Source organism: Callorhinus ursinus, unplaced genomic scaffold (assembly GCF_003265705.2).
Source record: "Callorhinus ursinus isolate GAN/ISIS: 27379988/994484 unplaced genomic scaffold, GSC_fseal_2.0 scaffold75, whole genome shotgun sequence".
Classification (NCBI taxonomy): Eukaryota; Metazoa; Chordata; class Mammalia; order Carnivora; family Otariidae; genus Callorhinus; species Callorhinus ursinus.
In genome coordinates, this window is record NW_027397137.1 from 4970538 (window position 1) to 4990121 (window position 19584).

Below are 19584 nucleotides of genomic sequence, written 5' to 3' on the forward strand. Positions count from 1 at the left end.
GGGCAGGTGGATCGGTAGATCAGGACCTCCGTGCCGTGGAAGGTCGAGCTGCCTTCAGGCTGAACGGTGGTGCACACGTTGTGCTGAGCCACGAGGCAGGTGCCGTGTGTTTCTACTCACGTGAGCCTAGAGAAAAGGAAGCTGGATCCACAGTGCCAGAGGCTGGTGGCGTTGCCAGGGCCTGGGCACTGCCTGGGCAGGGGCGATGGGAAACACCCTGATGTGAGCATGGCCTTGACCGTGGCCGTGGCTTTCCAGGTGCCATCACCCTGCGCACCAGTGAGCACATCTGAGCTGTGCTGAGCTGCACCTTGATGGACCTGTACCTCGTGCCCCGGTGATGGAATCAGCAGGTCGGCCATGGAACCTGGGAATCTGCTTTTAAAAGCATCACGGCTGATACGGCAATCTTTGCGCTGGCTTCTGGGGACCCTGGTTATTCTGGCCTGTGGGGCAGGTGGGGGGAGTGCAGGTAGAGCCTGGTCTCCGGGGGCAGTGGGGTGCAGAGAGCCTGCCGATTCGGTGCTAGAGGATGGGCATCGATGCCGGGTCTGGACAAAGCCATTAGCTCTAGTACACGGAAGGAGTACGTCGTCAGGCCTGGCCTGGCTGGCATGTTTGGGACTCTGCCTTCCAGAAGTGTCCCCTGCCTGTGGGAAGTGTGTGGACGCAATCTCGCTGCCTACATTGGAATCTGGTCCTACTGCTTCTCACGGTGGGGCCCCGAACAAGTCCGCTGTCCGTGCTGCTGTTTGCTTGGAGGGGAGGGTTTGCAGCGTCCCCAACAATGTAGTAAGAAGTGTCTTGCTGTCCCCCTGTTTTCTGTCCTTTACGTTCAGAGGATCAGTTACAGTAACTGCGAGTAACCAGTGAGTAACAAACCGTCCCAGCACTGGTCTGAGAGAGACCCTGCCCTTCGTCGCCCTCCCTGTCTCTTCAGCCACAGTGGGCTGGTGGCTCGGGGCTGCAGAGGGGCTGTGCCATCCAAAGGCCTGACTGGGCCTGGACGGCCAGCTTTCACTGCCAATGTCCTCCTGACACGGCAACTGGCTCCCCCTGAGCCGACCACGTGAGGACCAGGGGCTGGGCAAAAGTTGTACTTTTGTGACTCAGCCTCGGAAATCACAGCGGCCTGTTTCCAGCACAGTCGGTTTGGTCTCGGGGGGCAACTGGCCCCCTGGTGCCCCCAGGTGTGCTCAGCTTGTAAAGTGAAGCAGGACCTGCCCCAGAGAGTTGGGGAGCCTGTCTCAGAGCCAGCTCCATGCCCCATCCCCAGAGAGTGTGTGGGCCCCTCTCCCGCAGACCACGGGCAGCCCTGAGTTTGGATCACTGCTTCCTGCTTGGTTCTCTGCCACGAGGCGGGGTTACAGGGCAGCTCACGGGACAAGTGCAACCAAGAAATGTGAGGTTTGGGCTTCACTGTTGGAAGTAAGAAATGCATGTGAAAAAGGGAGAAAAACTGGTTAGGTCCCTGGGTGAGTCACCGTGCTGTGCTAGAGCCCAAACAGAGGCTGTTAGCTTCCAAGTGCACCACAGTTTGGGAATTAAATAGTTGACATAGTGTAGATCTGTTTTATAGAGATTTCATGTGCAGTTTGATCTTTTTAAATGATGCTAAAAAAAGTCTAAAATAAAAACTATCTGTAATGCTTTTTCCTAGAGGTAATCAATCACTAGTAATATTTGGGGGCATTCGTTTAGGTTTTTTCCTTCCTTCCTTGTATGCATGGGGAGGGGGTGTGTATGGTGTGCGCGTGGTGTGTGCGAGAGTGTGTGTCCCTCCCAGAAGGAAAGGCCGCAGAGAGTGGCGTGAGTGAGCCGCTGGCTGGCGGGCTCTTCCGCGAGCCCCGTGGGTCGTCCTCCGCGTGCCACCGCCGGGGCCCTGGGGGCCCGTCCTCACTGCTGTCCCTGTCCTTTCCAGGACGGCTCTTCTCAGTGAAGGACCTTGCACTCGCTACTGAGTAGCGACCATGGGCCTGCTCGCCTACCTGAAGACCCAGTTCATGGTGCACCTCCTCATCGGGTTCGTCTTCGTGGTGAGTGGGCTGGTCATCAACTTCGTCCAGCTCTGCACGCTAGTCCTCTGGCCGGTGAACAAGCAGCTTTACCGCCGGCTCAACTGCCGCCTCGCCTACTCACTGTGGAGCCGTGAGTGTTGCCCGCGCCGCGCACGTGGGGAGGTGGGGGCCGGGCAGCAGGGGGGCAGGACGTCCTTTGTGCCAGACGAACCCAAACCCCGAACAGACCGGCCTGCACTCCCTGCCGGGCGGGGGCCCCCGGGGTGGGGAATGCTCCCGATGACGTGAGCGGCAGGCGGGGCCCAGCTGGCGGTGCCCACGCAGGAACGGAGGGGCTGCTCAGGGGTGGCCGGCAGATGCGCCGGAAGATGCTCAGCCTCTCCACGGGGTTGAGCCGAATGACATCCCGACAGCCGACAGCTTGGACCCACCGAGGACGTAGTTTTGTATGGTTAGCATGGTCTTGGCTATCTGAGGACAGATGTGAACTCGGTTCGCCAGCCGGGCAGCAGGGCGCCGCGAGGCCCATCCGTTCTCTGGGGCGTGCGAGCACCCGTCTGTCAAGGACAAGGACCCTTTCCCGCTTTTGATCTGACGTACATGTGTAGACGTGTGTGTCTGTGGCCGACACGCACCTGCGTGTGCGTGTAAAATCAGTCCCCACCTGCTGGGTGGACGGAGACGCGGAGCCCCACAGCAAAGCCCACGGTTGCCAGGGCTGGACGCCCGTGATGCGGTGTGTGGGGTGCCGGGCGCATCGCGGGACGCCTGCAACAGCCGTCCTTGCCGGCCGTTACCCCACAAGATACGAACATGCCTGAGAGCTCCCTGCAGGAGCGCCGTCGGTACAGACCTTCTCCTTTTACCACTTTGACATCAGCACAGGCCGGCAGCCACCGTAGTGCCCCCTCAGTGGGGCACGAGTACGGTGAGTGCGCCGCAGACGCCCGCAGCCCTGACCAGCGAGGGCGTCTCCCTACTGACGCAGAGCCATCTGCAAAATACATTTCTAAATGAAAGAGGAAGGTGCACAACAGAGTACAGGGCGCCCTGCTGTCTCTTTGAGGACGGCGTGTGCCGTGTGTGCGCGTGTGCGCGCTGGTCGTGCCTGGAGGGTCCCCCGGGGCCCCAGGAAACCGAATGCCCAGGGACTGGAGGAACGAGGGGCTTCTACTTTTTACTTTATGTTTTACTTTTACTTATTTAGTGCTTGTTTGGTTTTTATTTTTTTCCTTTTCCTTTTTACTATTTGCATTTATTTATGTATATGTCTGACTTTGTGCTGTTTACGTTTTTTAGCTTAAGATCATGTTTCTTTTATAGTAAAGAGAACACAATACCCATTTTATATCCTTTGGGAAACGGTGAGTCTCCATTAGCCTCCCAGCTCGGGAGCAGGGGCGAGATGACAGCCAAGGAGGCCCGGAGGCCCGCGACTTCCGCAGCCTCGGCCGAGACCGGCGAGCTGGCCCGTAGATTTAGCTTGCCTTACACGCTTAACAGCTTCGGTTCCCAGGGTTTGGTTTCTCTTTTAGATAAAAGATTTTTGTGGGGGTGGGGGGAGGGAGAATTAAAAATCCTATCGTGTGAAACATCCAATGAGCTGCTCGTGAGTATAATTGGGTGAGAGGAATACACACCAAAAGGGCAAATGCTAATTAATAAAAACTAAATTGTGACTCCACCCGCAGCAGGATTATAAGGTTAAAACACTCCCGAACGGCTCGGTCCTGGATAAGGCCGGCTTATTAGCACCTGGCTGGGGGCACAGTACGTAAAGGGAACCTCTCACCACTGCCCCATCCCCTCAGCAGAGAGCGGGGTGCTGGCACCGAGCCTCCAGTTTGCCTTCCAGGGGCCCCAGCTGGACCAGCTGCAGGGTGGGGGGACCGGATTTAACTGGACCCGGAGCCGTGGCTGGGTTGGAGCTGGTTAGCAGCGCCCTTCGGGATCAGCAGATCTGGGGGAAATACCTCCTTCGAGCCTTTAGGCTCGAAGAATCTCACAGATCAAGACAAAGCAAATATGAACTCGTAGTCGGAGGACAAGAAACATCTGGCAGATTTAGACAAAACACTACCAAAGAGTGACAAAAAGAATCAGATAGAACGTCCATAAATGAAAATTGTAATTGTCGAGTATTGTTAGAGTGAACTGTTAGCTGGTGGATGTGATGTCACGTTGGACCCAGCTCACGGGAGACCAGACACAGCGGATGCAAGTGTGCGGCAGAGACCCGGGAGGGGAGGGTGACACGGGCTGGAAGGAGGACGGGGCGAGAAGCCGGATCTGTGGAGGGGACGCGGCAGAGGCGGTGCTGGGACAGAATCCTCCTGGTGGACAGAGACGTGGTGCTGTGACTCCACGAGGACAGCGTGTTCCCAGCAGGGAAAATAAACCAACAGGCACGCTCAGACATGCCCCAGGGAGGTCACACACAGCGGAGACAGAGAGCAGGTGCAGAAATACCCAGAAGGGAAAGCCCAAGTGCTGGCAGGAATGGACAGATGGACCGACGGCAGTCTTTCAAACGAGGGTGACCTAGAACAGTCTGATGCCAGCCAAGAGTGGCGGCACTCACGGCCCACGATACGCACCTGACATTCCCGTCGGAGAAGTTCTTTAGGAAGAACAAAAGCTATCATAAAGCGGGGTCTGAGGTGCTGGAAAGAGGGCAGTCAGAGAAATTGGTGAGTAGGTACATCTAAGCAATCCTGCTAAGTAATGACCATGCCCGGTTTGTGAGGCTGAACCAGAACCAGGCAGGGCAGAAGCAGGGGTGGGGGTCGGGAGGGCTGTGTGCGTGGGGGGTGTGGGAGGGGGAGGGAGGGGACGTTGGGGGAGAGTTCCAGTCCCACTGGGCTCACTTCTTCTGGTATTTGCCAGGAGGACAGCGGCCTCTGACGCCAGACTTTGCTAACAAAAGGTGGGGTGGGAAACAGACCTCAGATCTAACTTGAGAACTCTTCCAAGAAGATGGGTTAAAAAAGCAAAGACAAATGCGTTTTTGTAACAAAGACAACAAAGGGGAGGACAGCCTGAGAACAAAACCTGTCCCCCGGCCGGAAGCAGACTGGGAGTGAGCCCCTCGTGCGGGGCACAGCCCAGACGCCTGTGAGGGGCGCCGGCCTTCTGTGGCTGAGTGCGAGGCTGTGGGAGCCCCCGAGGGACCCGCTGAAGCAGGGGTGTTCCACAGGCATCCCCCTCCGATGAGGACTGAGTGGAAGGCTCCCCCAGATTGCAGGGGCACGCGGGGAGGGCTGCAGTCACATCACTGTTTTAATGACCCTGAGCCACTGTCCAATGTCTGGCTGGACGCGGACCCTGCTCTCACCCTGTGATGCCTGGTGCCCTCCCGCTGGCCGCCCTGAGTGCGTTCCCAGCGTGATCCTCCTCGTCTGGCCCCTGGCTCCCGCTGACCTGGCCACGCCCAAACTTCCCAGCTGGAAAAGAGAAAATCACCTCCCTCCCAGCCAGCAGCCACTCTATCCCCATCGAGTCGATGCAGGGAGTTTGAGAACAGCAATGCGCAGCGAGTGGCTGAAAGAGAGAGCTTGCTCATTCTGAATGAAGGAAATCACACCGAAAAATGAGTGCTGGGCCCAGGAGCCCACCAGCCAGACTCCTCCAGAGTGCGCCCCCGCGGGGCGGGGGTCGCAGGCACGGACAGCGGGCTGGCAGCTGCATGGCGGCTCCACGCTCCATGGACAGAGAGGCTGCTGGTCTCCAGATGAGACGGGCAGGCACCCCCGGCCCGCTGTTCCCTCGGCTGCCGACTGGCGGGCAGGGAAGGGCAGCCTGGTGACGCTCCGACAGAGCCGCTCTCCGGGACGGGCCGTGGCTCGTCCTCACAGAACGTCTGTAGGGGGTTTGGGGTGCCTGTCCATCCGGCCCTCCGTCTGTGGTCTCTGGGCGCCTCTGGAACACAGGGATGGCTGGGAGAGCCAGCATTCGTGGACGTTGACCGCAAAGCGGCCCCACTCCGGAGCACCTGCGGGGAGGGGGCTGTGCCGTCTCTCTCTTGCAGGTGAGGCCACACAGCTGGGGAGGGCCCCCCCCCCCCCAGCCAGCATGTGGCTCAGCAGCACGCTGCACTCCCGCCCTTGGCAGCTCTGAGTCGGGAGCTGAGGCCGTATTGGCTCCTCTCGAACAAAGGATAAGAAAGCAGAACTTGCCCGTGTCTGCGGCAGCGTCGGTCCCACAAGCCCGCAGTCTGAACACGTGTCCAGCGATGGATGAACGGATAGAGAAAATGCGGTCCTACATGCAGTGGGAAATTATTCAGCCTTTGCACGGGGACTCCTGCCACAGGGGGCAACACGGATGAAACTGTAGGACATCATGCGAAGTGAGGTGAGCCGGTCCCAGGAGGACGTGTACTGCCCCATTCCGCTTCCAAGAGGGACCTGAAATCGGCCGCACCCTGGAGGGGCATAGGGTTGGTGATGCGGTGCGCCATCCAGCCCTGTGCCCCATGGTAACGGTGCTGGATTGTGCACTGGAGGTGTGTTAGGAGGGCGCGTCTCAAGTGTTCTTACTAGGATAATGGAAAAAACACCCCCCATTCCCCAGCAAATCGCTTTAGAAGCAACACTCTCCACCATAGTCCCTCGTGAACCAGCTGACCCCTGGGACTTTGCACAGGCCCTGCCAGGGCTGCTGCCATCCGATAAACAAGAGCCAGAGAGAGGCAGGGAGCGGGCAGCTCTGGGCTGTGTCTCCCCCGGGGGGGGGGCGGCTGGCCCCCCCCATCAGCAGGGGACACTTCCAGATGTGCAAGCGGCCGGCCTCCTGGCCTCTGCTTTCCTTCCTTTTCTTTTCAACAGCTTTACCGAAACAAAATCCACCCTTTATACGGTCCATACAGCCCAGTGGTCCTGGTGTATTTACCCCAGAAAGAAACCCCATAGGCACTCACAGTCACTGCCCATCCCCCATCCCTGCAGTCAGTCAGCTGCTTCCTGTCTGTGGGTTTGCCCGTTCTGGACATCGCATACAACCCCTACAGGTCGGTCCTTCAAGACGGACTCACTGTTTTCCAGGCTCGCCCAGGTTGCAGCTGGGTCACGTGACACGGTGTGGCGGGACAGTGGTTATGTAGTGGGCCATGGTTCGGTGGGCATTTGGCTGGTTTCTGCTGTTCGGCTGCTGTGAGCATCCATGCACAGATGTTTGCATGGACACCTGTTTTCGTGGCTCTTGGGCAGATCCCTGGGATGGAATCGCGTGGTTGTCCCCTAGCTCCGTGTGGACACCAGTTACCGAGAAATTGCCCAGCATGTGCACGGCACTGGGCAGGGCTCCTGTCTCTCCCGTCAGTGTCCGGTGACAGCCATCCCGAGGAGCGGAAAGGGGTGTCTCACTGCGGTTTGGGCGCATCCTGATGGCTGGTGATACTGAGCATCATCTCGTGTGCTTGTGGGCCGCCTGTAAATACCGGAGAAAAGTCTGTTCAGATCATTTGTCTTCCATGCCTGCGCCTTTCTCCAGGCTTGTGAATGAGGGCTAGAAGTGGCCAGGGCTAGCAGGGTCATTGCTGCCGAGTTTGCCTCTGACAGGTGGCCTTTTCTGCTGACGCTGCCTCGGGTTGTCCCCCGGGTGGCAGGGCCTGTGGCTGGTGAGTGTCCAGGTACCATCTGAGGGGCAGACCTTCTGTCCAGCTCCCACCTTACAGAGAAGGAAGGTGGGACCCCAGGGGCTGCGTGATCAGCAGCACATGGGGGGCAGAGCTTATGCAGCCCCCACCTTGGCCCGGGCTGGTGGGGGTGCCCATCGGGAAGGAGGGACCAGCCCCAGTCGTCTGGTTCTTGGGTGTTAAGGTCATGAGTTGTGGCCTGTGGAGTCCTCCAGGGGCCCTGTGAGGAAGCCACTATTTTCTCCTTTCTGTAAATGGGGAAACTGAGGCCCAGGCAGTCAGGCGTGGAGCCTGCTCTCCAAGCCCTGGCCTCTATCCCCAACGGCCAGTCCCATCAGAAGATGGAGGGGCTGGTGTTGAGCACAAAAACAACGGGGCTGTCCTGTGGTGATCCTGAGCCCGAAAGTCGTACTTCTTGGTCTGTGGGGTCACCTTTCTTAGGACGCCTGGCCATGGTGGGCATAGCCACACTGGCGACCACGGTGGCCCTGGGGCTGGCTGTGTGCATGCACCCACCCCCTGTGCCCCCATTCTGTGGCTAAAATGTGATCGTCCCTCAAATTACAGCACCTGTGGGAATCGTAACAGGACATAAAGACGTCCACCCTAAGATTACGGTTTTCTTCCACTTCTGCTTTCCATTTGTCTTTTCCCTGACTTTTGCTTAGGAAAGGTCATTGCAATTTTGGAAAATTAAACTTATGAAACCTAAACCATCAAAACTCATTTCTAGCTGGAAGTCCCACCTGGATGAACATTCTGTAGAAGTCCCCTGAGCACGGGCTTGGCCGGCACCTCCTGCAGCGGGGGTCCCGTATCCAAGCCCAGCCTCCTGCACCTGCTGATGCCGCTCCCCCGTGTCTGCAGAGTTGGTCATGCTGCTGGAGTGGTGGTCCTGTACGGAGTGCACGCTGTTCACTGACCAGGCTACGGTGGACCGTTTCGGCAAGGAGCACGTGGTCATCATCCTCAACCACAACTTTGAAATTGATTTCCTCTGTGGGTGGACCATGTGTGAGCGGTTTGGTGTGCTGGGGGTAAGCCACATGGGGGTCCCGGGGAGGTGCTGGGGCTGAGCAACACAGGGTCCTGGGGAGGTGCTGGGGGTGAGCAAAGCAGAGTTCCAGGGAGGTGTTGGAGGTGAGCCACACAGGGGTTCTGGGGAGGTGCTGGGGGTGAGCCACACGGGGGTCCCAGGGAGGTACTGGGGGTGAGTAATGTAGGGTTCTGGGGAGGTGTTGGGGTGAGCCACATGGGGGTTCTGGAAAGGTGCTGGAGGTGAGCAATGTAGGATCCCAGGGGGTGCTGGGGATGAGCAGTGTGGGGTCCCAAGAAGGTGCTGGGGGTGAGCCACATGGGGGTCCGGGGGAGATGCTGGGGTGAGTAACAGGGGGGTCCCGGGGAGGTGTTGAGGGTGAGCAATTCAGGGCCCCAGGGAGGTGCTGGGGGTGAGCAGTGTGGGGTCCCGGGGAGGTGTTGAGGGTGAGCAATTCAGGGCCCCGGGGAGGTGCTGGGGGTGAGCAGTGTGGGGTCCCAGGGAGGTGCTGGATGTGAGCAGTGCAGGGTCCTGGGGAGGTGCTGGGGGTGAGCAGTGCAGGGTCCTGGGGAGGTGCTGGGGGTGAGCCACACGGGGCCCCGGGGAGGTGCTGGGGGTGAGTGGCATGGGGTGTGGGTTTTCCTTCTCTTCCAGGGTAGCCCCTGGACCCTCTGAGCCCAGAGTCTGAGGTCAGGTCCGCCCTCAGCTCTCCAGGGCTTGTCTTGAGCTCAGGTTTATTGCATTGCCTCCCATGAACCCGTACTTATCCAGAGTCCCCACAGAGCTCCCTTGGCCAGCTGAGCTGCCTCAGGGAAACGTCAAGGGCCCCCTGAGGCAGGCCGAGCAGAGTCTACAGTGAAAGTAGCCATACTTGGCCATCCCAGGTCACCCTCAGGCAGCCCAGGGCCTGGTGTCTAGAGCGGGCACCCCTCCCTCCACCAGCCTGTGCCTCAGTTTCCTTGTCTGTAGGACAGCACGCCTGCCCCCTTGGGGTCGTGCGGAAACCAGCGGCCATGCTCAGAGCAGGGCCTCCTCATTGATGGCAAAGTCACCAAGCACCAAGAGAGTCCCAGGGGCGCCTGTGGGGGTCTTGACCCTCACCACCTGCCCCCTCCCTCCAGAGTTCCAAAGTCCTCGCAAAGCGGGAGCTGCTTTATGTGCCCCTCATCGGCTGGACGTGGTACTTCCTGGAGATCGTGTTCTGCAAGCGGAAGTGGGAGGAGGACCGGAACACCGTCATCGAGGGGCTGGAGCGCTTGTCCGACTACCCCGAGTACATGTGGGTGAGTGCCCTGTGGCTTCAGTCCGGATGCCTTTAGGTCTCCTGACCGCGCCCACCCCCCACCCCGCCCCGACTACATGATTAGCTGTGGCCGACGAGAACCCGCACCAGGGAGCAACTTCACAGCAGAACCGGGGCCCTCACCCCCTGAGCTTGCAGGCTGGGGGGTCCCTCCCAGGCCACCTGCTTCTACCTGCCCCAGTGCAGACCCAGAGCCCTGCTGAGGGGGCCTGGAGAGGAAATGAGCCCCCTTCCTGCATCCCTGGCTCAGCTGTGCAATGGAGACACCCTGAGAGCACCTGCCCAGCCCCTCGGGGGGCCTCCTCTGCAGGGAGTAGCTTCCAGGGAGCCAGACTGCACAGCAGACCCCAGGAACCCTGTGGTTCTGGGGATCAATTTGTACTTCAGAGAAGATTTAGCCTGTTCTTAAGAACATCTACCCCTCAGGCCCCTGGGGCAGGGCGGGGGGCTTCCTCCTGTTTTTCCAGCCCCTTCCATGAGTCTGATGGGCCAGCCATCGGAAGTAGTGGCCATCGGTCAGTTTGAACATCGTTTCTGTTTCTAATCTGGTCTCTGGAAGTGTTTCTTTGAGAACTGGCTACTTAGTTGCATTTCTAATCCTCATGTTGAGGCAAATGGATAATAGACTTCCGATTTTCCACCCACTGGTCGGAAGGCTGCTGCCTGGGGACACCTTCCTGTTCCAGTTCTTTCTGGGAGGTTGTCTTTGGCATTCTTTGCGAATCAGTGCCGTGCTGTTTGCTGGTCTCTGAGGGGCTCTGTGTGGCTGGACTGTGGATTGCAGCCCTAAATCCAATCACATTGTACAGGCCACCTCACTTGTCACTAGAGTGTTCTGTCATGGCTCCAAATCAGCAGCACACGCTCTGTGCGGGGGAACGTTGGAGCCCGTTGCCTGGGGTAACCCCTGGCCCCCCTTGTGCCCTAGTTCCTCCTGTACTGTGAGGGCACGCGCTTCACAGAGAAGAAGCACCGCGTCAGCATGGAGGTGGCCATCTCCAAGGGGCTGCCCGTCCTCAAGTACCACCTGCTGCCCCGTACCAAGGGCTTCACCACGGCGGTCCAGTGCCTCCGAGGGACGGGTAAGGGGCCGCTCTCTCTCGGGGCTCTGCATGCAGCAAGACACGAAAGTGATTTGTCCAGAACTACATAAGTGAATGACGTGTAAAATGCGGGCCAGCAGGACAGAAAGGGAGAGCCAGTAGGCGGACGCACCGTGTCTGAGCCACTCCTAGCGTTTCAGAGGTGATAAAATTCTAGTTAATGGAATAAATGATGAATAAATAATGAAAAAGTTATGTAACTGAAAACCTTATAAAGGAAAAAATACATATATCTAATGAGTCCCAAAGGAGGCAAGGTCAAAGACAGGGACAAAGAACAGGGAGTACAGACAGAAAACAACCAGACCATAAATCTGAACACAAATGGTCAGTAACGTGCATCACCCACGTGCGAGGAGCCTGCAGGGCCAAGCCAGGTGCGGGGCCGAGCCGGGTGCAGGGCTGAGCAGGATGCCAGTGTGGGGCTGAGCTGGGTGCAGGGCTGAGCCAGGTGCAGGGCTAAGCCGGGTGCAGGGATGAGCCGGGTGCCGGTGTGGGGCCGAGCCAGGTGCAGGACTGAGCGGGATGCCAGTGTGAGGCTGAGCTGGGTGCAGGGCTGAGCCAGGTGCAGGGCTGAGCCGGGTACAGGGCTGAGCCAGGTGCCGGTGTGGGGCCGAGCTGGGTGCGGGGCCGAGCCGGGTGCCGGTGTGGGGCCGAGCCTTATGCGGGGCCGAGCCGGGTGCCGGTGTGGGGCCAAGCCGGGTGCGGGGCTGAGCAGGATGCCGGTGTGGGGCTGAGCCGGGTGTGGGGCTGAGCCGGGGGCAGGGATGAGCCGGATGCCGGTGTGGGGTTGAGTGGGGTGTGGGGCTGAGTTGGATGCAGGTGCAGGGCTGGGTCAGATGTGGGTGCAGGGCCGAGCCGGGTGCGGGTGCGAGCGTGGGTGCCGACGCAGGTGCCTGCCCAGGTCTCACCCCCACTGCTCCCTGCAGTCACAGCCGTCTATGACGTCACGCTGAATTTCCGTGGAAACAAGAACCCGTCTTTGCTGGGAATCCTCTATGGGAAGAAGTACGAGGCAGACATGTGTGTGAGGTAAGCACCCCTCCCCACGACCCCAGCCCCTGGCACTGGGCCCCTGGGTGCCCAGTGGAGGCAGCCTGCTCCCCAGAACTGCAGATGTGGGGCCAGACCTGAGAAGCACTCGCTGTCCTACAAGGTGAAGGAGTGGGTGTGGGGTGAAGGCAGACCCTTCTGGATGCTCTGAAGACAGGAGCAACCTCTCCTGCTGGAGGGACACAGAGGCTTTTTAAAAGGGGCTGAGCTTCAGCTTGGACAGTGACTAGGATTCCCATAGGCAGAAGGGTGAGCTGTCCCAGCCCAGGGCATCTGGTGTTCTTAATAAAAGGGGGTTTTGACTTTGACCCCAGCTCCAAGCCTAACTGTAGGCAGGCCCTCTTGCCTGGATCATCCCAGTTGAACTTGGCAGCCCCGCCCCTCCTGGTTCCTTCAAATGTGCAGGAAGGCAGGACCTTCCCTGGTGTGTGCACAAATCACGGGCCCTGTTAGCGCCGCTGCCTGTCTCACCAGCCAGCACTGAGCGTCCACCCCGGTCAGACTGGCCCCCAGGGCTCTCGGAGGGCCTCTTCATGTCAATCTTGAGCACATCTAAAACAGCAACCACACCCGCCCGGTTCCTCCCCCTCCCCCCATGAATAATTTTGTGAATGTAAAGGATAAGCCAGGGGGCTTTTTCCTCCCGAAGTTTGCAGTGGATTGGCTCAGAGGAGGTGTAGATTCTCTTATTCCCTCCTGGGACGGGGAGAGAGCCCCGGGTCTTTGCCCTTAGATCTCAGGAACCATTGGGGACCGGGTGGCTTATCTGGGGCCCTGGTGGTCCTGGTGGCCTCCAGCCCTGGCTATGGCTCTGACCAGAACACGTGCTGCGATCCAGGGCAGTGACAGCAGCGGTGGGCTCGGGGCCCGTCCTCACCCTTGCTGGCCCCTGGGCGGTCGGGGTGGCCCCGGGCTTGGTCTCAGCCGCTCCAGGTCCCAGCCGGGAGGTGGCAGAGCTGGGCGAGTCCTCCTGGTCCAGCTCCAGGCCAGTGCTCACGGCTACCCCACCGGGTTGCACTGCCCCTCCTCGCGGACAGTCACCCCTTGCAGGAGAAGACCTGTGCCTCACTCTGTTCATTGTCCCCTTTGTTGCAGAAAGCCTGGAATTATACTTTACCTAATCTTATTTTAACAGACAAGTTCTTAGAACGTCTAAAAGCTTCAATGTGCTATTTTGTGATACTTACCTTTTGGGTATTTTGAAGGAAAGCAATATTCCAGTGAGTCCAAAACATGCTTATAATCAAACAAGACAAAGGTCTCGTGGGCCGATGGAGCTTTCCTCTTTTGAGTTCCTTTCCTGTTCCCTCCTGGTGCGGTTGCGCTGGGGGCAAGGCCGGGGGCACCCGGTGGGGGTGGGCTGAGGCTCCCTGCGTTCATCCGGCGCTTGGGGCCAGCATCCTTAAAGGGGCTTCAGTCCACTCCGGGAGATAGATGCTCATATTTTTATTTGTTTTTTATCGTCCTTTTAAATTCTCATTTTATACTTTTCATACTGCATGTAGCAGACCTACACTAGAACCTGGGTGTGGTGATCTACTACAGGATATAGACCCAAAACCAGGGGAGGAGGCCGTCGTCCCTCAGGGCACACCCCTTCTGAACTTTGTCTCCTTACCGGTGGCGCACCGGTTCCCAAGACCTTTTGGGGCCCACAGAGTTAGAGCATTTTTGTTTACGAGGGGTTCCCCGTCTCCTTTGCTCCCTGTGAGTACAGAGCAGTTCCCAGAGGCTGCATGAACCAGCCTCGCTCCCGTGTCCGTTTTCATTTCAAATACGGTGAAGATCGACAGGTTATAACCCACATAAAGCACAGCTCTCCACTTTTGGAGACAGTACGGCTAGGATAACTTCAAACACGGAGATTTTGGCAGGCTCCTTTCACTCTGGCCCGCCCGGCGGGCAGCCAACGCGGAGACCCCCGCCGGGTCGTTCCTGCTCCGGCGTGTCCCCGGCGCCCCCTGCTGGCGGCCTCGGGTACTGCGGCTGCCGTGGGGCGCCCTCTTGCCCTGCGCTCAAGACTCCTGCGCTCCTGGGCGGGTGATCCCGCTGGTGATTAGGGTCATAAGCAAGTGTCACCGAAGTCAGCTATTTGTGAGTTAAGATTAAAGTTCTGAATCTCTGTTGCTTTTCATATTTGGACCAAATAGATTTCCTTTGTGAAATACATAATCCTCTTTGCCTAATGGAAGACACTCTCAGTTTTGATTATTTCTGAAGAATGGACTATTAGGAAAGACCAAGACTCCTGCTGGAGCTCACAAATGCACACCCTTCTCCGTGGAGACGGGGGCATGGTCTGTTCCATTAAACTGCCCATGAGCCCGCCCCCCCCACCTGTGAAAAGTGTTGGCTGTGCCTTGGAGAAGAACACACCTCCCTGCCCTCCCTCCGTGGCCCCCGCCGTCCCACGGGGCCCCAGGTGCTGGCTCCTCTGTGCTCCGGCTGAATGCCTTGGATGTATGTGTGGTTTTAGAACTTGAGAGTGAGGCCCGACCAGAGAAGGTGGGGCCGGCGAGTCCCCCCCGCCACCGCGCAGCGACTACTCCCCTGTTAGATGTCATCCCACGGGTAAGCCACTGTGCTTTCAATCCCCTTACCCAAACAGGAGATTTCCTCTGGAAGACATCCCACTGGATGAGAAGGAAGCGGCTCAGTGGCTTCATAAACTTTACCAGGAGAAGGTAAAGGCACACGGCTCTCCCCTCCCCTGGGGGTCTCGGGAAGAGGATTCTGAGGGGCGGCACACGGGGCAGGCGGGGCATGCGTGTGGATTTCCGGAGACGGGATTCCCATGCGGCTCTCAAACACTTTCTGCCTTCCTTCCAGTGTCTTCAATTTTTCTTAACTTGTGAGAAATCAACACACTAGAGAAAAGTATAAAGGATGGCATGGTGCTTATACAACCGTGGCTGATCACATTTTACCACATTTGGTTCATCTTTTCGTGTAAAAACTGATAGATCCACAGCCTACACGTATCGTGCGTGTGTGTGTGTGTGTGTGTGTGTGTGTGTGTGTGTGTGTGTGATTCATAGAAGAGACAGAGTCCAGGTGACATGAAGAGATCCATAGGCCAAGCACACCATTCCTTCTCCATTCTCCCACAGCACACCGTCCAAATGTGCCACCGGCTTGTTGTAGATATGCAAACATACAGGACACAATATCTTCATCTTCAGCATTGCGGGGGGCTTAGAGAATGACAAGATCCTTTCCACATACGACAAATATCCTTTTAAAGGCACTGGTGAGCTTTTAAGAAAATAAGGATCAGAGAAGAAATTGGAGCTGAAAAGCAGGTCATGAGCCTATGAACCGGGAATGCCACACTTCTCCAAGTGGCATTTGCTGGTCCCCTTACCCTGGAGTCTTGAGTTTTAATGCCTACCTGGAAACAGAAGAGAGGGTTTTGACCTCATTCCAGGCAGGAACTCACCTCGCACGATGAACTGAAAGAAACATACCTGCCAGCACAGGGAAATGACTTTGACGCTCCCCTTTCTCCTCTTGGTCTCAACAAGGTCTCCCTGATAACTCATAATCACAGGTCGGCCCTCAGAGGGACTTGGGGTTTGAATTTATCCTAACAATATTGTTCAGGGAGAACAAAGCCAAAATATCAACACAACAAGTGGTTCCAGGCAAACCATTCCAGAGTTCCTGAGAGAAGCATGTGCAGGGCCGGGGGAACACAGGTAAAATCCTACTGGAGATGAGCGCGTAACCAGACCGCGAGCGCAGGGCTCACAGACAGACACAGAATAGAAGAGGCAAATTCTCCAAACACTTTAGCCAGTGGATCAACAGAGACTAAAATCAGTATGTTTGAAGTGGTTGAGCACAAAGAAGGAACTGAAAACAAAAGAGCAATACTGACAGAAAAAACACAGATTTGAGAAAAACCAAGTAGAATTGATAGGCAGCAAAAATCTAGGTATTGACAGTAAAATTTTAATTAATAGATTAAATAGCAGATTTGAGACAGCTGAAGAGAGAGTAAACTGCAAGATTGAGAAGAAATTACTCAGAGGTGGCACAGAGGAAGTGCACACATAAAAGGGAATCTTTATAAGTTTTTAGAAGACACAGAGGCTAGACCCAGAGGTCCAATATGTAACTACTGGCAGGTCCAGAAGGAGACAAGAGTGGTGAAGAGCAGGTGTCACAGATGACAACTGTAGAGCTTCTGGAATTCATCAGGTTCAAGAAACACACGTCTGGGACAGGGTAAATAAAGAGAAATCCACCCCCCCCCACAACTTATCAGTGAAATTGCAGAACACAAAAGACAACGAGAAGGTCTTAGAATAACCAGAGAGAAAAGACATACTTCCCTCAAGGGAATGATCGTGAAGTTGGCATTAGACACATCTTACTATGTGTCAGGATCTCTTCTAAATGTCTTAACACACATTTTATCCCCCTATCTCGCACACACGCGCACCGACATACGCATACATTGTACGTGCATACACATACTAAAAATAGAGTAAACCCAGAGAGAACAGAACAAATAAAATAATAAAAATAGCATAAATCATTTTAACAGAAAGCAAAGCTACAAAAGAGTGAATCAGCTGTACCAAATGCTTTAAAAAAAATACTAATAAAATAGAAAGCCGGCAAGAGTGACCCGTTAGAAGAGTGATAGCATTGATAGTAATGAAAAGGTAAGCCAACCAAGAGCAGAGGAGAATAATATGAGTAGCATCACTAACTCTATGCTCATACATTTGAAAACTTAGGTAAAATGTATGATTTCCAAGAATATAACTCTCTCTGGAAGGAAAATAAAGCCTATGTGAAGAAGAAATGCAGCGTATGTGGTCAAGTAGATAGAAAGGCAGATGGATCTTGAACACACTAGGTTGCAAAGGAGAATCCATCTCGGAATCCAGGGCAACACGTGAGAGTTTAAAACTCTTACACAATAGACATTTGTGAGCAACAGTATTGTTCAACACAGGAGGAAAAATAATGTAACAGCGCGTTATTGGGAAATAGGACATTGTGTGTGTTCATTTGCGATGATTCAGTCACAATGAACAAACTGCATATCATCAGCAGAACCAGATTGTGGGGACATAATGTGCAAACACGCATCAGGCTCCGTGCAGAAGGCGGCGTGGCATGCAGGCCGTGCACGGACTTGTTCACTTCGCGGAATTGTTCTGAGTTGTGTCTCAAAGAGACCGCCAAGTTTGCATCCCGCAGCTGAGCGTGAGATGCCCCTTGTGAGTAGAGGGTCTGGATGGCCCCTGCCAGGCCAGATGCAGACCCTGCAGTGACCAGCCTCGGCGCTTTGATCCTGATGCAACAGACAGCTTCCGAGAGGCATTGACAGCTCCCGCCTTTGGTTATTTACCAGTTAACTCCAGCGTAACCTGGAACCAGACCACAGAGCTTGTGCCTTGCGGTTTTCCCGTTCCGCAGATGTGGGAGCTGACTGGCAGGTGCTGGGGGGCGGGGGGGTGAGGTCCCGGGCCTCCTGGCCTCTTGCCCTCACTCCTGCTGCACACTCGCTGCATGATCTGAACGGCGGGCCGTGGGGCGGTGCGGGACATGGGACAGGGTCCTGAATCCAGTGCTCTTCCTTCCTGGCCATTCGTGTCTGGGCCACGGTGGCCGAGTGCCTGCCAGGCTTCAGGGAGGGGACGCGGTGGATGCGGTTGGGGGGTCTGCAGCGGTGGTGGTGAGACCCTCTCTGCGGTTCCCAGCAGAGGCTGGCAAGGGGAAGGAGGAGGTGGGTCAGGCGAGGAGTCGGGAGAAGGAGAGAACGTGAGCTCTGAGAGCCAGCCCCATGGGATGGCCTCAGCCGGCCCGGGCCAAGCATCTGCTGTCCGTGAACGAGTCCGAGTGCCCCCGTGTGCCTCGGGTGAGCGCTGCTTCCCCGACACGCGAGGTACACACACGCTACACGTGTGTGTGCATACCAGCTACGCTTCCTGGCCTGGGTCCCAGTTCAGAAAGGCATGGAGCTGCCATCTGGAAGAAGCCACGGCCCCCGAACGCACTGTGGCGGGTCCTCAGGACCATGGGCGAGCTGAGCTCACCTCCCTGACCCTCCCCAACACCTGCGAGCAGGATCCCGCCCCCACTCCCGGGTGTAGATGTGGGGCCGAGCCAGCGGCATGTCGAGGCAGTGGGCTGGGGTGAGGGGCTCCCGGAGAGGCCCCCGGGAAGCAAGCGGGGCCCACAGGAAGGGATGCGGTGACGGGAGGCGGCCCGGCCCCAGGCACGGCTCTCGTGAGGTGTGCGTGCGTGTGCACCTTTTCCACCGGCGGAATGCTCTGGCAGCTCGTCTCACCTGCTCCTGAGCCTCCGGAGACAGAGGAAGGGGAGCCGAGGTCGCTTTCCATGGGCGATGTAGCAGGTGCAGACGGCGGCGGGACTGGCGCCCGGGCTGCTGCCCCACCAGCCCACCCTCAGGAGGTAGCTGGAGGCCGCGGGGGGCCCCGCCAGCACGCCAGGCCTGGGGGCGGCCGTGCCTGCCTGAGCCCGGCTTTCTTTGAGCTTCCACGAGGCTCCTGCCGTCCCCAGCCCATCGCACACAGGGTGGTTGCTTCATTGATGGGAACGTGGACGGGTGGAGTCGTTTCCATCGTCAGCGCTCGGCCCTCGCGGTAGAAGAGCATCTAAAGCCGCTTGTTCTCCCTCTTTCAGGACGCCTTGCAGGAGATGTACAACCAGAAGGGCGTGTTTCCGGGGCAGCAGTTCAAACCCCGCCGACGGCCGTGGACGCTCCTGAACTTCGTCTGCTGGGCCACGGTCCTCCTGTCTCCTCTTTTCAGTTGCGTCTTGGGTGTCTTTGCAAGTGGCTCGCCTCTCCTGATCCTGACGTTCCTGGGGTTCGTCGGGGCAGGTAACGCATGCGAATAACACAGCTCGAGCTGGGGGCCTTCCGTGCTCCAGCCACGGCGCCCGGCCCGGGGGCCGTCGAGGTGGCCGGCCTGTAGGGAGCAGGCTCCCCCTGGAGTCTTTCCGGCCTCTGTCCACTAAGCCGTAGGGTCGTGTGGGCCGCAGCCACGTCCCGGGGCCGTCTCCCTACAAACTGACCGGCCGCCGGCTCTCAGGGCATCAGCATTGTGTGCTGCAGCTGGGCCGGCCCATGTCTACGTGGTGGCGGTCTGAGGGCCTCTGAGGACATGGGCATTACTCGACAGCCCCCGCACACAGTCCTGGGCTCTCGGGACTCCCCCGGAACCTTCCCAGACGGACGGGCGCCCAGCCTGTCCCAGACACCTCGCAGGGCGCGGCAGCCCCACCAGGCCCATGGCCACCTCCTGCTCCCACCCCCGGAGCCCCCCAGACAGGCTGGCCCCTGTGGGGCGGGGGGAGCGGGGAGAGGGCTGGCCTGCCGTCCCCACGGGGGGGGGGGGGGGGGGGAAAGGGGGGGCCCCCCCCCCCCCCCGGGGGGGGGGGGGTCAGAGGCA

General features: G+C 57.7%; 1 protein-coding gene across 6 annotated transcripts in view; it reads left to right on the plus strand.

Annotated features, from left to right (window-relative positions):
- Nucleotides 1–19584, plus strand: part of AGPAT3 (1-acylglycerol-3-phosphate O-acyltransferase 3) — an 87516-nt gene that overhangs the window by 63769 nt on the left and 4163 nt on the right. For 4 of the 6 annotated variants that reach the window (XM_025863383.2, XM_025863385.2, XM_073887104.1 and 1 more), the window contains 7 exons: nt 1922–2148; nt 8521–8690; nt 9811–9972; nt 10921–11074; nt 12025–12127; nt 14757–14832; nt 18815–19013. In XM_025863383.2, coding sequence (XP_025719168.1) covers nt 1971–2148; nt 8521–8690; nt 9811–9972; nt 10921–11074; nt 12025–12127; nt 14757–14832; nt 18815–19013 — 1042 coding nt within the window. In that variant the 5' untranslated portion in view covers nt 1922–1970. Of the gene's footprint in view, nt 1–1921; nt 2149–6207; nt 6372–8520; nt 8691–9810; nt 9973–10920; nt 11075–12024; nt 12128–14756; nt 14833–18814; nt 19014–19584 lie in introns of those variants that run through there. The other 2 variants (XM_073887105.1, XM_073887106.1) reach the window with 2 other exon arrangements.